The 16,821-nt window shown below is 59.3% G+C and overlaps 1 protein-coding gene across 1 annotated transcript; it reads left to right on the top strand.

The window, feature by feature from the left end:
• The first annotated feature begins 600 nt into the window (after window positions 1–600).
• Window positions 601–13,475, top strand: XYLT2 (xylosyltransferase 2). The gene is made up of 11 exons (XM_050319319.1): window positions 601–758; window positions 5,737–6,208; window positions 6,679–6,854; window positions 7,151–7,353; window positions 7,754–7,834; window positions 7,984–8,200; window positions 8,595–8,771; window positions 9,643–9,905; window positions 10,022–10,217; window positions 10,644–10,977; window positions 11,311–13,475. Exons 1-11 carry the CDS (start codon window positions 606–608, stop codon window positions 11,631–11,633), a joined length of 2,595 nt encoding a protein of 864 aa, XP_050175276.1. The 5' UTR covers window positions 601–605; the 3' UTR covers window positions 11,634–13,475.
• The last annotated feature ends 3,346 nt before the right edge of the window (window positions 13,476–16,821 follow it).

The following is a 16,821-nucleotide window of genomic DNA, read 5'->3' as shown; positions in this document are numbered from 1 at the left end:
GGACACGTGCACCCCAATGTGCACACACATCACACACATGTACCAGTGCATACACACATCCCACTGCACACACACACACTCAGTTGCACACAAACACACGTCCCAGTGCTCACACACATCCCAGTGCACACGCACACCCATGCACCCACCACTGCACACGCATGGACCTATGCACGCACATGCATGCCCCAGTGCACACACACACAGGCTGGTGCACACTCACACACACGCACACACACTCGGACACGGACACACACTCACATGCACACAGGCGTGCACACACAGCCCGCTGCACACACACCCCATACAGCCCGATGAACATACACTCACACACACACTCACACTCTCTCACAGACATACTCATACATATCACATTCCAGTGCACACTCTCTCACACACGCATCCCAGGGTACACACACATACATATATATATATATACATAAATATATACATAGATATGCACATACACACACACTCCCCCCCATCCTCCCCTCACACCCCGGCCCCGCCCCCTCCCCTCCGCCCCGCCCCTGTCCCCGCCCCTCCCCAGGCCCCGCCCCGGCGCTGCCGGCGCATGCGCAGCGCTGCTGTCGGCGCGGCGGGCGATGGTGGCCGGCGGGGCGATGGTGGCCGGAGGGCGGGCGAGGAAGCTGGTGCGGCGGTACCGGCTGGCGGCCGCCACGGCCCTCGCCATCCTCCTGCTCCAGGGGCTCGTCCTCTGGAGCTCCGCCGGCCTTGACGAGGAGGGGCCGGCCGAGGTGCGCCGCGGCAGGGAGCGGGGTTGAGGGGTGGCCACCCGGGGCCTGCCGGGAGGGGTCGGTGAGGGGTCGGGGTGGGGCGGTGAAGGGGATGGAGGGGCTCTGGGGGGCTGAGGGCGACGCGGGGGAAAGGGGAGGTCTGAGGGTCCTGAAGTGGGCCTGGGGGTCATGGGGAGGCGGTGCGTGCTAGGAGGGGTTTTTTGGGGGGGGGGACACAGTGAGGGAAAGTGCCCTGGGGGGACTGGAGTGACCCCTTACTCTGGAAGCTGGGAGGGGGGCACAGAGGGGGTGCTCCCCCCCACGCCCAGGGTGTCTGTGTGCGGTTGGTGAGGCCCGGACCCGGGATGGGGTCGCTGGCAGTGGGGGGGCCCACAGCCCCAGGCTGATGGGGACGGGGCACTGGGGTGGGCAGTGGGATGTCACCTGTGAGGGGTCTCCATCTGCAGCAGTGCAGGGTCACAGCGCCTGAGAAAGGGAGCTTGTAGCCCAGAGGGGGTCGGTTGGGGTCTGGCAGGACACAGGGAGTGTTGGGGGCTCGATGCGGGTCTTCCACTTCTCTGTGGTCTGGAGGATGTTGTGAGAAGGTCGGTGGCACCCAAACCATAAAACACGGAATTCAGAGAGCTGGGATGGCACACACAGCAGCTCAGGAAGTTTGTGTCAGCTCCTGTGTACCTGGCCCAGTCAGGGGTGTGCCTGTGAAGCGCCAGGGGACAAGGACCTTTTATAGTCCCTGTTGTCTCTGTACCAGAACACTCTGCTGGGGCGAAATGCGTCACTCCTTTCTTGTGACTGTGGGGAAACCGAGGCACAGGCTGCTGAAGGAGTTTGCCCAAGGTCAGGCACAGAGCAGGTATCAAGGAGGACCCAGGCTGCTGTAGGATGTTGCTGCCACCTTCAAACAAAGCTCCTGGTCTCTGGGTTGCTTATTTGGATTTATTTTTTTATTGGTTACTGCCCAGACTGTGTCCAGGCCCCCTGTGTCTCGATGGAGCAGTGGCTGAAGCCTCCTGGTGTGGAGGGTGATCCCGTGGTCAGCAGGTCTAGAAAGTTTTCCTTGAGAGTAAAGAGCTGAGAAGGTGAACTGGGAAGCCCCTGGGAATAGGGAAAGTCTCTAAGGGGACACCACTCACTCAGGTTAATTCCCAGCCCCAGGAGCTCTTGGGCCAAGGGGAACGGCCATGAGCAGCTTTGTGTGCTTCCATACACCCATCCCTGACACAGAACCAGGGAATAAATGTGGCAAGAGAGAGGACATGGAGTTGCCCATGACCCAGAGGCACTGCAAGCGTGAGAGCAGACTGATCTGGTACCAAGGAGTGCCCAACTGCTCCTTTCCCTTTTCTGTGACCTTGATCAAATTACTTCCCCTGTCCTGTCTTCCCTCTTCCTCTGCACCATCCTGTACTGCTTTTCTCTACTCCTGCCTTGTGCAGCCTCCTAGGTTTTCTTGTTCTGCCTTGGTCCTTGCCTGAATTCCCCATGTCTTGTCCCAAAGCTGAGCTGGGCAGTTTTGGTTTGACAGGTTTGGCTGTGGGTCCCCATGCCTGGAAAGGGGATGGTTCACCCTCAGCAGCCCTGACTCCAGGGCCTGGGAATTGAGGAGCCTCTTTGGAGAAGACAAGAACGATGCTGAATTTTACAGACAGCCCAAACCCATTAGCAAGCTGGGAAAAGTCCAGTTAACCTTTATTTCTTGTAAAATGGCAGATTTCTGTGCCCTCTTGCAGCTTCTGATTTTGGCCAGACCTGGAGGAGTCATCATTCCCCTAAGGCCATTTCTGGTAAAGCCAGAGGAACACTCCCAGGAGAGCCTGACCTTGTGGGCCTAGAATGATTTGGGGAAGTTTGGGATCTCTTAATTGCCAGAGTAAATGGCTCCTTCCCACTAATGGACACAGCTCGTCCCCACCACGAATGGGTTGTGACTGGCTGTGGAGGGAGAAAGGGAGACTTGAGTCCTGGAAACACTGTGGAGCCAGCTGTGCTGCTTGGATATATCCCTTCTCTTCTCAAGCCTGGTTCTGGGGTCCTGCAGGCTCTCTGTATTCACCAAGCAGATGCTTTATGGTGTGCAGACCAGGAGTAGCTGGATCTGTCTCCATCCTCCCAGGTCAACACTGAGTTTCCTACCTCCAGGAAACCAAGTTATCTTGTTCCACTGGGATCAAATGCCACAATCCCCGTCCAGACTGACTGATGGGAGAGGAAATTCCCATTCCTACTGTGGGCAACATGAGCCTGTCCCCACAGAGGTGGGAGCCCGAGGGACCAGGGCGATCCTTCCTCTGTTGTGGTGACTCCAACAACTCCTGAGCGAGCACATGAACTTCCTGGAGCACTTAGTCCACAGTGGAGCTGGCAGCAGGAAAACCCAAACCACCAAGTGTCCTTGTGGGTGGAGAAGAGGCTCTGTCACTGGGGTGAAGTGTTTTAGCCCTGTCACATCTCTTCCCCTCCTCGTCTCCATCGTCCTTCCAGGCAGGAGGTGGCATCTCTCTGGGGGCTGTGTGTTGGTGTCCACTGTGTGCTGTGGCTGCCAGAGAAGCTTCCTATGAAATGTCTTTTCTTCTAGAGAAGAGATTCCTTGGGTTTTTCTTTTATTTTTAGAGGGCTGACTCCAGCCAATTTAGTTCTGGATTTCTCTAGTGCTGGTATTGTCTGATGAGTGCTCGTATGTGGCAGACAGTAGAGTCAGACAACCAGAGAGGGAATCCTGCAGGACACCAGGTGCTGTTAACTCTGCTCCTCACAGTGGCAGAGCTTGGACCTGTGCTGAGGACTGGGTGCAGGTAGATACCTGACCCACAGCTCTGTGGCACTGTGGGGTGGCAGTGTCACGTTGGGGGAGGCAGGACAGGGTAAGTCTCTCAAGTAACAAGCAAACAGGACAAGAGGAAACAGCCTCAAGTTGTGCCAGGGTAGGTTTAGGTTGGATATTAGGAAAAATTTCTTCACCAAAAAGGTTGTCAAGCCCTGGAGCAGGCTGGGTGAGGAAGTGGTGGAGTCACAGTCTCTGGAGGTATCTACAAGACGTGTAGATGTGGCACTGGGGGACATATTTTAGTGGTGGCTTTAACAGTTGAATGATCTTAGGGGGCTTTTTCAAACTAAATGATTCTGTGATTCTGAGTGACCCCTGCCTGGTGCCTGGAGTCATCTGTGTGTGTCAGGAGGAGGAGATGGGGATGGGGAGCCTCACTGAATGTCCAACAAGAGTCTTAAATACAGCAGAGCACTGTGGCCAGAGCTGTTCCCTGCCAGGCTGGGGTGGAGGGATTACTCTGCTGTGGTGCAGTAATTAGAAACCCTTGAGTTCGTTAGCTGCCAGCTCCGGAAATGCTGGCGATGCTTCTAACAACTTCCCTACTGGGAAAGGCAGCCAGGCATGCTTGTGAGCTGGGAACAGGGCTCCTTCCAGGGGGATGAGCAGGACTGTGACCAGGGGTGGGCATCAAATGGGGGGAATCCCTGGACTCAGGTGTGCTGGGGAGTGGAGGGTGCGAGTGGGACCAGTGAGTCTCTTCCTGTCGGAACAGGGCTGAGCCCACGGAAGAGTCGCTCCTCGCTTGTGGCCTCCTGACTGCCTGCTCCTGTGGTGCTTGGTGAGGAAAACAGGTTTATAGCTGTGGAACAGATGGTCCTGCATGGTGACCAATGAAGGGTTTGCTGCCTGTCTCAGGCTGCCCGTGACACCTGTCTGGGTGGAAGTGGACTTGGCTTATCCCTGCTGAACCAACCCCAGCAGTGGTTTGGCCATGGTTTGCAGGCTGTGCCACCACAGTGAGGGTGGTTCAGGGACTGTGGAGCAGGCAGATCACGCCACATGCTTTCCAGCGTTTCCACTGTCTGCTTTCTCCTGGCTGTGACCTTCCCAGGAGCTACGCCCATAGGGTTCCTTGTGCTGGGGGCTAGTTTAGTCCTGCTGTCCTTGTGAGGCATCTGCCCATCCTCGTGAGATGCTGCTACCCAGGAATACCCCTGGGTGTGCCTTGCAGTCCCCTGTGGTGCCTGGCACAGTGACTGGGCAGTCAGGGTTTGGGGGTGCTGTGAGAGAGCCATGGGAGGCCTGGCTAGAGCAGGCAGCTGCCTGCCTGTCATCTGGGAGCACCTGCAGTGGGAACACACAGCCCCAGCCCCACGGGTACCACTTGCTGGGAAAGTTCTTTCCCACAAGCATGGCATCCAAACTTCTCAACTCCCTGCTCTCCCCAGGGCTGGCTCACCAGCCAGCCTGGCAGAAGGTAATGAAGCATAATTAATTACACATCCGCTTGGCTCCATGGGAGGGTTTGTAACTGGATTTCTAGGGAAGGTGGTGATGGCAGTGCCTGCCCCAGCCCGGTGCAGGGAGCTGGGGCCCAGGGAAGGGAGTGTGGGCAGGACTTGGTTGATGCCTCTCTGGTGCTTTCAGTCCAGAGAGCACAGCTATGGCTGCCTGGGACTCTCACTGTGCTGGGCTTGGGCTCACAGTGTGGTCATGGCAGGGAAGAGCTGGTCCATTTGCCTCCTGATAAAATAACCACCGGCTGCCAGTGCAGCCCAATGCTTTTCTCCACTGTCAGGGATGCCTCTGCGTGGGCAGGACCATGGAGGGTGGCTGGTGCAGGAACAACCCATGGTGGCACTTAAGTCTGCAGCAAGCCCAGCCACAAAGAGCAAGACCCTCTGTGTGTGTCAGGTGCTGTGATGATGGGGTGTGCAAACTGAAGTCTCCCTTGCTAGCCTGTCCCTGTGACAGGGGCATAGGACCATGCAGGAGGGTGCTGTGGGATCTTAGCCTGGGGTTTTAGGAGGCTGTGTAACATCCTTTGCTGCACAGTTGTTTCTCCTGGAGCACTTGCCGTGCTGCAGCGTCGAGCTCTGTGGGGACTGGGAACAGGGATGCTCTGAGGAGCACGCTGGCAGAGCCAGTGGGAAGCAGGCCCGAGTTAACGCTGTCTGTCCTCTCTTCTGCATCCACATGGAACCGCAACAGGAGCGGCAGAAAAAAGCCGGGTTTCCCGAGAGCAGCGATGGCTCCAAGGACTCGGACAGCTCTGCCGGGCGCCGGGGCAGCGCCGGCCGGAAGCATGGGCGGTGGCGGAGCCGGCCGGACAGCCCCGGGGCGCTGGTGTCCAAGGTGGTGAGAGCCGTCACCGCCAGACACAGGCCGGGCTGGAGGCTGCCGGCCGCGCCGGACTCCTCCAGCCGCAGGAACCTGACGGAGCTGCGCGGGGAGGCCCAGCTGGCTGTCTTCCAGCAGGGCGACACGGGCAGCGTGGAGGGCGCTCCCCAGCCCACCGAGAACAGCTTCACCCCCAAGTGCGAAATCACGGGCAAAGACGCCCTGTCGGCGCTGGCCCGGGCCAGCACCAAGCAGTGCCAACAGGAGATCGCCAACGTGGTGTGTCTGCACCGGGCCGGCAGCCTCATGCCCCAGTCCGTGCCTCGCCACTGCCAGCTCTCGGGTGAGTCCTGCGGGGTTCTCCTGCTCACTCTGGGCATCGGGAATATCCCAGGCGTGTGGGCCACCTTCCTTGTGTCACCACACTGACCCACCTGGCAGCAAGCGGCCTCAATCTGTCACTGATTCCCAGATTACTGCTGCCTCTGTAATCCAATCAAAGCTGTGCCAGCCTCCTTTAAGCTGGGCTGTTCATCCCAGCCCACAGCGCTGCAGGGGTCAGAGCCCCACCCAGCTGCATCTTCTGTTTTGAGGGGGCAGAGAAGGACAGCCCCTCCCTCAAAGTGTCCCTGCCAGTGTAAGACAAGCCGGGAGTGTGCCACTGTTCATTGCCACTGTTCATTGCCACTGCAGCCAGTTTGGGGTTTGCCTGAGGCTTTGTGCTTCTCTGCTGTCCCCTGCCCTTGCTCAGGAGGTCTGGGTGGTTGATGACAAGTCTAGGGGTGGCTGACAGCCCTCTCCCTCCCCGCACAGGCAAGGTGAGCCCTGTCATCCAGTGGGACGAGAGCCGGCTGCAGCAGGTGCCCCCCAGCCAGCCCGTGCGCATCGCCTACATGCTGGTGGTGCACGGCAGGGCCATCCGCCAGCTGAAGCGGCTCATCAAGGCCGTGTATCACCAGCAGCACTTCTTCTACATCCACGTCGACAAGGTGTGTGCTGGGATGAGGGGAGGGGGTGCTAACAGTGCTGCATCAGTCCCTGGGACGGGGAGCAGAGCTGGGTGGAAGTGGTTGGATAGGGTTTGTCCTTACTGCTGTGTGGCTGTGACCCTCCTGCCTCTACTGCAACCCCACAGAAGCAGGATCTGTTCCCCCTGCCCAAAGCAGTCTTATCACTCCCCTCCACGTGGAGGCTCCTGCAAGGGCTGACCCTGGGCTAGTGGCAAGGAGGGCAGGGCTCCAGGAGGATGAGCTCCCTGCTGAGGGTGAGCCCTGTTCCCTGGCAGCGCTCCAACTACCTCCATCGCGAGGCCGTGGAGCTGGCCCGGCACTACCCCAACATCCGTGTGACACCCTGGCGCATGGTGACCATCTGGGGAGGTGCCAGCCTGCTGAAGATGTACCTGCGTAGCATGAAGGACCTGCTGGAACTGTCTGAGTGGCCCTGGGACTTCTTCATCAACCTGAGTGCCACCGACTACCCCACGAGGTGAGGACCTTGCTGGGGCAGGGGAGGATGCTGGTGGTGTTCAGGCAGCAGCCTTGGGAGGGGCAGGGAGGAGCAGGGAGCTGAGGAAGATGGGGTTGGAGATTGCACCCACGTGCTGGTGATAATGCTCCAGGGCCAGGCTGGTCCCATCTCTGCAGAGGAGCCCAGCCAGTACCTCGGAGGCTGTTTTTTCCTGCGGTCTGGGTGTTGCAGGGGAACACACATGAGGCGCCAGACGGCAGAGAGGCCGCGTCTGTGTCTCCCCAGTGACATGACAAGGGTTTGAGTCAGCACCCAGCAAACAGCTTTAGGCTCCTTGTGTCTGGTGGCTCTTGCATTGTGAGTGTTTACTTGGCTGCTTCCCCCCAGGGGCATTAATGATTCCTAATTTGCACCTCAGGACCAATGAGGAGCTGGTGATGTTCCTGTCCAAATACCGAGATAAGAACTTCCTGAAGTCTCATGGCCGAGACAATGCCAGGTAATCCCAGCTCAGGGCAGAGCTGAGCTGAAGGAACAGATAAAGGAGGGATTTCAGAAACAGCTGGGCAGGGGCAGATGTTCTGCACGGAGCTGCACTTAGCAAAGTGATTGACAATCCTAACTCCTCATCCTTATCCACATGGGCAGGTTTATCAAGAAGCAGGGCCTGGACCGCTTGTTCCACGAGTGTGACTCCCACATGTGGCGGCTGGGCGAGCGCCACATTCCCGAGGGCATCGTGGTGGACGGGGGCTCCGACTGGTTCTCGCTGACGCGCAGCTTCGTGGAGTACGTGGTCTATGCCGACGACCAGCTCGTGTCCCAGCTGCGCCAGTTCTACACCTACACGCTCCTGCCAGCCGAGGTGGGTGCTGCCTGCGGGGCACGGGCTGGCTTTGCTTGCCACTGTGCTCAACATCTCTGTCCCACTTCATCCCTGGGTAGCTGCAGAGGGCATTGCTGGTTCTGCTTTGTGCTTCTCCTTGTCCAGACATGACAGATACGAGAGAGGATCAGGCAGGCCAAGGGTCATGTTTACATCCAGCCTTGCTTTAGGTCCAGACACCCCTCTGGGCCAGATAAGGAGTGGTGTTGGTGCACAACCTGGTCCCTTATGTGTTACCTTGTGCTGGGAACAGGGATAAGCTTCTCTTTGGGAGCAGTGGAGGTCTGTCCTGTTCCTCTGTGGGTGGGGGTCTCCATTAACCACCCATCCTCCATCCCCACTGGGTGTCCTGTCCCTTCTCTGCCATGCACAGTCCTTCTTCCACACGGTCCTGGAGAACAGCCACGCCTGCGAGACGCTGGTCGATAACAACCTCCGAGTGACCAACTGGAACCGGAAGCTGGGCTGTAAGTGCCAATATAAACACATAGTCGACTGGTGCGGGTGCTCCCCAAATGACTTCAAACCCCAGGACTTCCTCCGGCTACAGGTGAAAAAGATCCTCCTTTCTCCTCCTGCTCTCTCCCCTGCTCCCTGTCTCTCTCCTCTCCGAGCTGCCCCTCGGGCACCCTGGATTTGCAGTGCCAGCTGCTGTGCATGTCCCCACCAGCTGCGCCCCAGCCCTGCAAGGGACCAGTTGGCTCCCCAGCTGCTGTGGGGCTCAATGTTGACATGTCTGTAAACACCCGGGAAGCAGGGTGATTGTCTTGCCCTGCAGCCAGGCTTCTACTTGCAGTGCTGTTCCTCTTCCCAGACTTTCTCCCTGCTCTTTCCCTACGATCTTATCACTTGGGGCAAACACCTTTTCGGTAAAACCCCTTCAGAGTGCTGGTGCTTTTGGCAGGACAAAATGCCTTGTGACAAACGGTCTCCCATGCTCTCAGTGCATGGGGATGTAGACTGAACACGGGAGGTTTGGGGGAGGTAGACCCAGCTCTGAAAAGAGCAGCTGGCAGGATTTTCCAACAGTCTTGGGCTTGCAGAGCCCAGAGCAGAGCCCTGATCCTGCAGGCTGTGCCACATGGCCAGGGCTTGTGCAGGGCTCTGCAGCAGCTTTGTGGGGTGGGGACCCATCAGAATAGAGATTACAGCAAAAGAGCTGGATGACACATGGCTGCTTCTGAGCACAGAAACGAGGAGGCAGTGGGAGAGATGGGAACCCATCTGCATTACCAGTGAGCGTTCTATGTGCTCCCACCGATCCTGTCATAGAGGATCCCACGTACAGGCTGGCTGTGCTGTGCTGCTCCTTAGCCCGTGCCCTCAAAGGGGACAGGATGGGTCCCAGCGTTTCTTCCTGCTGGGGTGGGAGGGCAGAGCGAGCGAAGCCAACACTGCTAGAAACACCTGTGCTCTTCCAGCAACTCTCCAGACCCACCTTCTTCGCCCGCAAGTTCGAGTCAACAGTGAATCAGGAGGTGCTGGAGATCTTGGACACACACCTCTACGGCAGCTACCCCCCCAACACCCCGGCCCTCAAGGCTTACTGGGAGAACGTCTACGACCGCGTGGACGGGCTCAGCGGGCTCAGCGATGTCACCCTCACCTTCTACACAGCCTTCTCCAGGCTGGGGCTCCACAAAGCCGTGTCCACGCCGGCAGTGAAGGCTGACAAGCACTGCAGGTGGGGTGTTTGCTGTAGGGCTCTATCCAGGCTCCAAGTGGCAGCCTTCACCTCGTGCTGGGAGGATGCCAGTGCTAAGATGTGCAACCTCTCTCTCTCTCTGTCTCTTTATCCAGATTTGAACCCCGGGGCTTCCCCTCCAGTGTGCACTTATATTTCTATGACGACCGTTTCCAGGGTTACCTGGTGATGCAGGAAGTGCAGAATTTGGCAACTGGGCAGGCAGAGTCCCTGGAGGTGTGGATGATGCCCCAAGGAGCTCTGAAGCTGTCAGGTCACGGAGGACAGGCAAACCGCTTGCAAAATCTTGAGGTAAATGAGGCACTCTCCTCCCTGGGTCTCCCACTCTGTGCTGCCCTTCCTCCTCTCCCCCACCTGCCCCACGCCTCTGGGGACAGAGGGACACAGTGCTGCCACGGTGTCTTGAGAGCAAACCTTTAGGAATTTGGTTTCTGTGTGGCATGTGGAGCTGATCAGTGGGGAACAGGCCTACAGAGGATCTTTTAGGGGGAGCTGAGTCTCTGGTGCCCAGCACCTGCAGCTGCAGGAGGCCTCCCAGGGCTGGATTAGTGCTGGAATGGTGCAGGCACATGAGCCGTGGAGGGTGGGTTGTCCATTGATTTAGGCTTCCAGGTTTATGCCTTCCCTAATTTGGGGAGGTGAAACACAAAACCTCAGCTGATTAAAAAAACCTCTCTCTGCCCAGCATCCCACTGTTTGTACCTCCTGTCCCTCCAGGTGGGCACAGAGTGGGATCCCAAGGAAAGACTGTTCCGCAATTTCGGAGGCTTGATGGGGCCTTTTGATGAGCCGGTGGCCATGCAGAAGTGGTCACGGGGCCCCAACCTGACGGCCACAGTGGTGTGGATCGACCCCACCTACGTCATTGCCGCCTCCTACGATATCACGGTGGATGCCGAGGCAGAGTTCACCCAGTACAAGCCCCCCCTCAACCACCCCCTGCGCCCCGGCATCTGGACCATCCGCCTCCTGCAGTTCTGGGAGCCTCTGGGGGAGAACCAGTTCCTGGTGGTGCCCCAGACCTTCAACCGCAAGCAACCTCTCAGGAAAGGTGAGGGTGCTCTGGAGCTTGGGGCTGGACAGGGTCCAAGGTGCATCCCCCTGTGCTGGCCTCTGGGCTGCAACTGGTGACAAGGCAGGAGCCATTTCTGCTGGTGTCACCTTGCCCATGTGAATCCTTAAACTGGGCCTTTTGGCAGCTGTGGAAGGCCCATTGGCAGGTCAGTCAGATCCTTCCTGCAGCAGCAGCCCAGTCCTTGGGCTGGAAGGGAGCTGGGATTGGAAAGGCATGAGGTGGTGTGCCCTCCTGGAGTGGGAGGTAAGACCGGCAGGGATGTTGCTGCGCTGCTGATCCCCTCTCTCTTCTCTCCCTGTCCCCACCCAGATGACAGCAACTGGCTGCATGGTGGGCCCCCCCGCAACGAGTACATGGATCAGAACTTCCAGGGCCTGGGGGGGATCCTCAACCTGCCCCGCTCCGAGGCGGCGGAGGAGGACGCGGCACGGAAGGCGCAGCTGACGGGCAAGGCACTGGAGGACTGGGCGGACGCTGCCATCGGCACCTTCTGGGCTGTGGCAGATGTCTGTGTCAGCAGCCCCTCTGCCTGCACCTCCCTGGAGACCTGCAGCAAAACCTCCTGGAGCTCCCTCTCCCCGGACCCCAAATCGGAACTGGGGCCCGTCAAACCTGACGGGCGGCTGAGGTAGCAGGAGCAGCCGGGGGGCGGCCTTGGGAGTGAGGAGCATCCTCCATCTCTGGCGTGGGGTGTCTCCGGACCACATCACCCTGTGCCATTTGCACCGTAGTCACTCGAAGAAGAGAGAATGGGAACCTTCAGGCAGGGGAAAACCTTCTCCTGTTGGGGTGTTTTGGGCAGAGGGAGAGGCAGGAGGTGGGTCTTGCCCACCTCCCCAGGAAGAGGCCCTTGCTGGCCAGGGAGAGCATGCAGGGGTGCCCGTCCCTGCAGGGACATGTCTGGCGCCTGGGAAGAGCTGTGTGTTTGTTACTCCAGGCCTTGGAGCCTCAGGAAAGGGTGATGTGGGAGGGAGGGAAGGATAGCTGGTGGGTGGGCAGGTTCTGGACCAACTCAGCACCCTGCCCAGCCCTGGGCTGGAGCTCAGCAGGACTAGGCCATTGCTGCTGGCTGCCCCTCCAGGAGGCTGGCAAGGGACTGGGGACAGGCAGAAGCAGAATGGGTCAAAGCCTGCCATGTGCACAGAGCTGCTGCTGGCCCAGGGCTTGCATCTCATCCCCTCCACCCCAGCCCTTTAGTTTGTATTTTTATAAATATATATATAGAAATATATATGATGCAAAGTGCAATAGAGACGAGGGCCCGCGTTGGCCGGGAAATCCTTGTGTCTCCATCTCCCCTCAGACTGTAACATACCTTGTTCTCTTGGGTGTCCTGGTGCTACAGGACAGGGTGCTGGGTCGTTTACATATTTTTTTATTATTATTAATTATTATTGTTATTATTATTATTGTTGTTTTGCCATTTGCCCATTTCCTGCTGGGGGCTGCTGGGGACCCACAGCCTGCTGCTCTGGGGCAGGGTTGCCCCAGGTTGTGGGGTGCTGCCTGTCCCATGGGGCAGCTGCCTGACTGTGCCAAATGTCTGGAGCCCTGGTGCGTTGTGTGACAGAGAGTGGGGAGCGCTCAGTGTGTAGTTCCAGGCCAACAAGCCGCTGTAGACCCAGCCACTTTCATCTCCACTCCAGCAAAGGGATGCCCCCATCCCCTGCCAAAACATCATCCATGGGGCCAACGTCCTGCTGCGAATGAGACAGCAGCTTGCCATGCCTGGAGGGCTGCCCCGTGCCACAGCTCCTTTGCCTGACCTTTTCTTTTCTCCTACGTCGGCAGAAGCTCTTGGGACCTGCTGTGCTTCCCTGGACAGGAACCAAAAAGGCGAGACGAGGTCCAGCCGGCTCCATCCGCTCTCTGCTGTTTCTGCTTCCCCCTGCTCCGGAGGGAAGAGACGCCACGTCCCCCTGGGAAGGGTTGCAGTGGAGCATCCCCCTTCCCCGCTGTCCTCCCAGGATGTCCTCGGGGTCTGCCTCCAACATTCTTTTCTCCAAGACTGATGCTGCCTGGAGAAGTCTGGGTTTGGTTTCACCCTGGGAAGACACATCACAGCTGGGGATTATCTGGAGCCTGTCTGGCCCAACCCTCTGCTCAAGGCAGGGTCTCAGGAGCTGGTGGGTTTTTGCTGTCTTCATGGATCTGTGCCATCCTCAGCTTCCTCCTGTGTCCCATCTCTCCCTTCCTGCCCAGTCTCACACTCTCAGTCTCCAGATTTAAGGATGCTGGTGCTGCAAGAGGTGTGTTGTAAAATGGAGGGGATGGAGACCTTCGTAGGTGAGGGCAAGTACCTGCTGGCACCTGGCCCACCCCTCCTGTGCCCACTCCTGCCTGGGGTGTTCCCGGAGCTGTGGAGGGATGTGGGAGGGGAGAGGTGCCACACAGGGGAGGATGCCAAAACTCTGTGTCAGAAGCATTATGTAAAGTTGTCTTAAATATGCAACATCATCACAAATATATCTATATCTCTACAGTGCCGTGTCGGGTTTTTGTGGTGGTCTGGAAGGGGTGAAGGGTGGGGGGAGATTGGGCTCACCCGGTGAGGGTGTAAATCCCTCCTGGGCACCGGCACAGGTGGTGTGAGGGTATTGGGGCAGAATGACCTCGCTTGGCGAGGATAATGTATGACCCAAAACCAAACTCGGGATTTTCATAGCATGTGGCTGAAGGGTGAGAGCTCACACACAGCTCGGAGCCGGGGGCTCAGCGCGGTTACGCCCTGGCAGCGTGTGCCCTGCAGGTACCGGGCTACTTAGCCTTGACATGGCACTTAACTAAGGTGTTAATTAGCTAACGAGCGGGCACCTCCTGGTGCCTGCGGGGCCAGGAGCCTCCCGCAGCCCAGCCCAGCAGGAGCGGGGCAGTGCTGGGGCTGCCGCGTGTCGCTGATCCCGGGAGCCCCCCGAGGCTCCGGTAACCCCGCCACGGGGCCGGGGCACCCGCGGTCGAGCCGGGCTGGCCCGGGCGCGTGTGCGGAGGGGAGCGGCTCGGGAGCCCCGGGAGCGCTGAGCCCGCCCCGGCCCCGCCTCGGCCCCGCCCCGCCCGTCGCGGCCGGTGGGGCGCGGGCGGCGGGCAGGGGCTGCCGGCGGCCGGGTCGGGATGGCGCAGCCCGGGGAGGCCTCGGGCAGCACGGCGGCCGCCAGCGCGGGCATGGACAGCAACGTCCTGGCCATCGTCGTCGCCGCCAGTGAGTGCCGGGCGGGGGCTCCGCGGGCGCCGGGAGCGGAGCGGGGGCGGCCGCCGGGCGGGATCGGCCTTTGCCGGTGCCTCCCGGACTGTGCCGGTGAGGGGATACCCCCGGTCTGGGCGTCCAGTGCTAACGCGGGGTCCTGCCGGCTCCCGGGGCTGGGGGCCGAGCGAGGTGGGTGGCGGGGCTGGCGGTGCCGGTGGGGGCTGGCGGTGCCGGTGGGCTCCGCGGAGCAGCGCGTGGGCCGGGTGGGAGCCGCGGGTTCCCGGAGACAGGAGCTCTGGCGAGCCGGCACCCTGCCGTGGTGCTGAGAGAGCCGATAGCCCCGGGCGGGGGATGCGGGGTGAGTCGCCCGGAGCCGGTCCCCGCTGTCGCGGTCCGGGATGGGGTGAGCCCCCGCCCCGGCTCTGCAGGTTTTTCCCGGTCTCGTAGGGAGAGAGAGATGTTGGGCACAAAGGGGCTTTGGCGCTGTTGGGACGGGCAGCAGGTGGAATGTCTTCTCCGGGGCTTCTCCAAGCTGCTCTGTGCTGCGGCAGCCGAGGGGGCTTGGGCGAGGGGCAGGAGGCCCGCGGGCCCGTCGGGCCACCGGCTCACTCGCCACTCTCACCGCTCCTTTCCCCCGGCAGCGGTATCCACCTCCGTCTTCATCGTGGCGATCCTCATCCTGCTGCTGCTCCTGTACCACCGGGACCCCATGTGCTGCCAGTTCCTCTGCTCCTGCCGCTTGTTCCAGACCCCCAGCCAGTATGTGAGTGCCCTCTGAGACCTCCCTCTCTTCCTGCTGCCCAGGAGTCCCCGTCTGCTCCCCCCACTCCCGCCCCGAGCTCCTGTTCCCGTGTACTGGGTCTGTGGGGCTGCACTGCCAGGTTCATCTCCTGCAGCCTGGCTGGGGTTACTGATGGATGAGCTGGGCTCTGCTGCCTCCTTGCTCCCACTCTATTCCAGAGATCTGTCCACCCACCCCGTCCTGCCTGGCTGTGCCGTTGGGGTTGTATCTCCAAGGCCCGACACTAACAGGTCCCTCTGCTCCCCACGCAGCTCAGGGGGTGTCCTCTTCCCCCACACAGTTAGTTATGTGTGGGGTTGGGCTCTGCTTTACAGAGAAGGGGCCCAGCAGGGAAGGGGGCTGGAAGCTGAGGGCAAAGGCAGACAAAGCCACTCACATCCCTGACTGCTGGCTCTCTTGTGCACAGCTCCCAGGGAAGGAGCAGTGAGACACAAAGCCCTTTCGCTCGCATCTCTAATTTCCTGGGGCTGGCTTTCAACTGGGGAAGCCGATGGAAAAAAGAGCAGCGTGTGCAGCCAGCACTGCTTTTATGGTGGTGACTGCCTGGGGAAAGCTCGGCCTCCAGAGCTGCAGGATGGCTCTTGAGGAGAGGGTTGCAGGTACAGCTCTACAGTTCCTGAGAGAGGAGGGGACGTTCAGCCTTGCTACCAAGGGATGGAGAAACTTGAGCTGGGAAAGGCAAATCTAATAGTCCAGTGCAGGCTGGGAAGTCCCCAGCAAAAATCACAGTGGGGATGGGCTGCACTGATGGTGCAGCCGTGATTCATTGCTCCTTTCCCCCTCCCTCCCTGCTGCCTGCCCATGGCACACACTGCTGCCGTGATCCCTGCCCTGTGGAGCTGCTCCCTGAGGTAGTGCAGGATGCACCCTGAGCTGCAGAGCCTGCGCTGTGCTGGGGCCTGGCTCTGGGGTGGGAGGTTCAAGCAGGGCTGTGTGGGAAAGATGGATGCAAAGAACTATATACGGAAAGGGAACGCATAGAGGATGCATTTCCATCCGATAAAGTGAAGCAGTTGTAGCGTGTGAGGCAGCTCTTGGGCAGGTGTAGTTGTGCTGGTTTTGCTCATCAGTTATTGATACCAAAGTTGGCCCTGTGTTCCTGCAGCTTTTGTAGTTCTGCTGTCGGGCCAAGACAAACAGTTCCTTGGTTGTTAAGAGCAAAAGTAAATCAGTCGTTCACATGCCTCCCTGGGAGCTTCTCGGCTGTTTCTTTCTGGCAGAGATGGGGTTTTCTGGGAGCAAGGAATGGCCAAGGTTCAAATCCTGGCTCTGGCACAAGGGGCCATGCTCTGTGAGCAGGATTTCTGCTCACTGTTGCTCAACACTTTGACGGGGAATCCAGTTTAACTGGAGCAAGACTGCTCAGGAGTAGCACAGCTATTGCCCTGCAGATTTGCCTGCTGCGTTATCCTGAAACAACAACCTTGGTAGATAAGAGTTTACAAATTCTGTAACCCTGAGCACGCGACGGAGCTCTTATCCACACGAGTGAAATAACTGGGTTGGGTTTTGTTGTCTCTCAAAGGGAGATAGTTCTTCTGAGTCTCAATGAAACCCTGCCCTGGGCCCAGCTGTCCCTCTGGCTGTGCTGTGCCCCTTCCAGCGGGCCCTGTGCTGCCGGAGAGGATGTGCCTGAGCCATCGGTGGTGTGGAACGGGCAGAGACTGCCAGCAGCGAGAGCTGCATGAGCCAGATGGGCAGAGGGAGCAGCTCTGCCAGAGTCCCGCTTCCCAGGCTGTCCCATGTGAGCTGCCAGGCAGGATGTGAGGGATTTTGACTTTGCTCATGTCCTCCTCATTGCAGGACCGTCCCCCGCCCTACTTCAGCAGCAGCCAGC

This window comes from Myiozetetes cayanensis, unplaced genomic scaffold, assembly GCF_022539395.1.
Source record: "Myiozetetes cayanensis isolate MyiCay16 unplaced genomic scaffold, myiCay2020 scf22, whole genome shotgun sequence".
Taxonomy (NCBI): domain Eukaryota; kingdom Metazoa; phylum Chordata; class Aves; order Passeriformes; family Tyrannidae; genus Myiozetetes; species Myiozetetes cayanensis.
Note: the sequence above shows the minus strand (reverse complement) of the source record. Positions and strands in the feature narration are given on the sequence as shown.

What these genes read in the sequence shown, in the direction of transcription:
- XYLT2 (XM_050319319.1), top strand. Translation starts at nt 606, where the DNA reads ATGGTGGCCGGCGGGGCGATGGTGGCCGGAGGGCGGGCGAGGAAGCTG. An exon ending in TCGCCACTGCCAGCTCTCGG is followed by an intron (nt 6,209 to 6,678) that starts GTGAGTCCTGCG and finishes CTCCCCGCACAG; the next exon opens with GCAAGGTGAGCCCTGTCATC. An exon ending in ACACGCTCCTGCCAGCCGAG is followed by an intron (nt 8,201 to 8,594) that starts GTGGGTGCTGCC and finishes TGCCATGCACAG; the next exon opens with TCCTTCTTCCACACGGTCCT.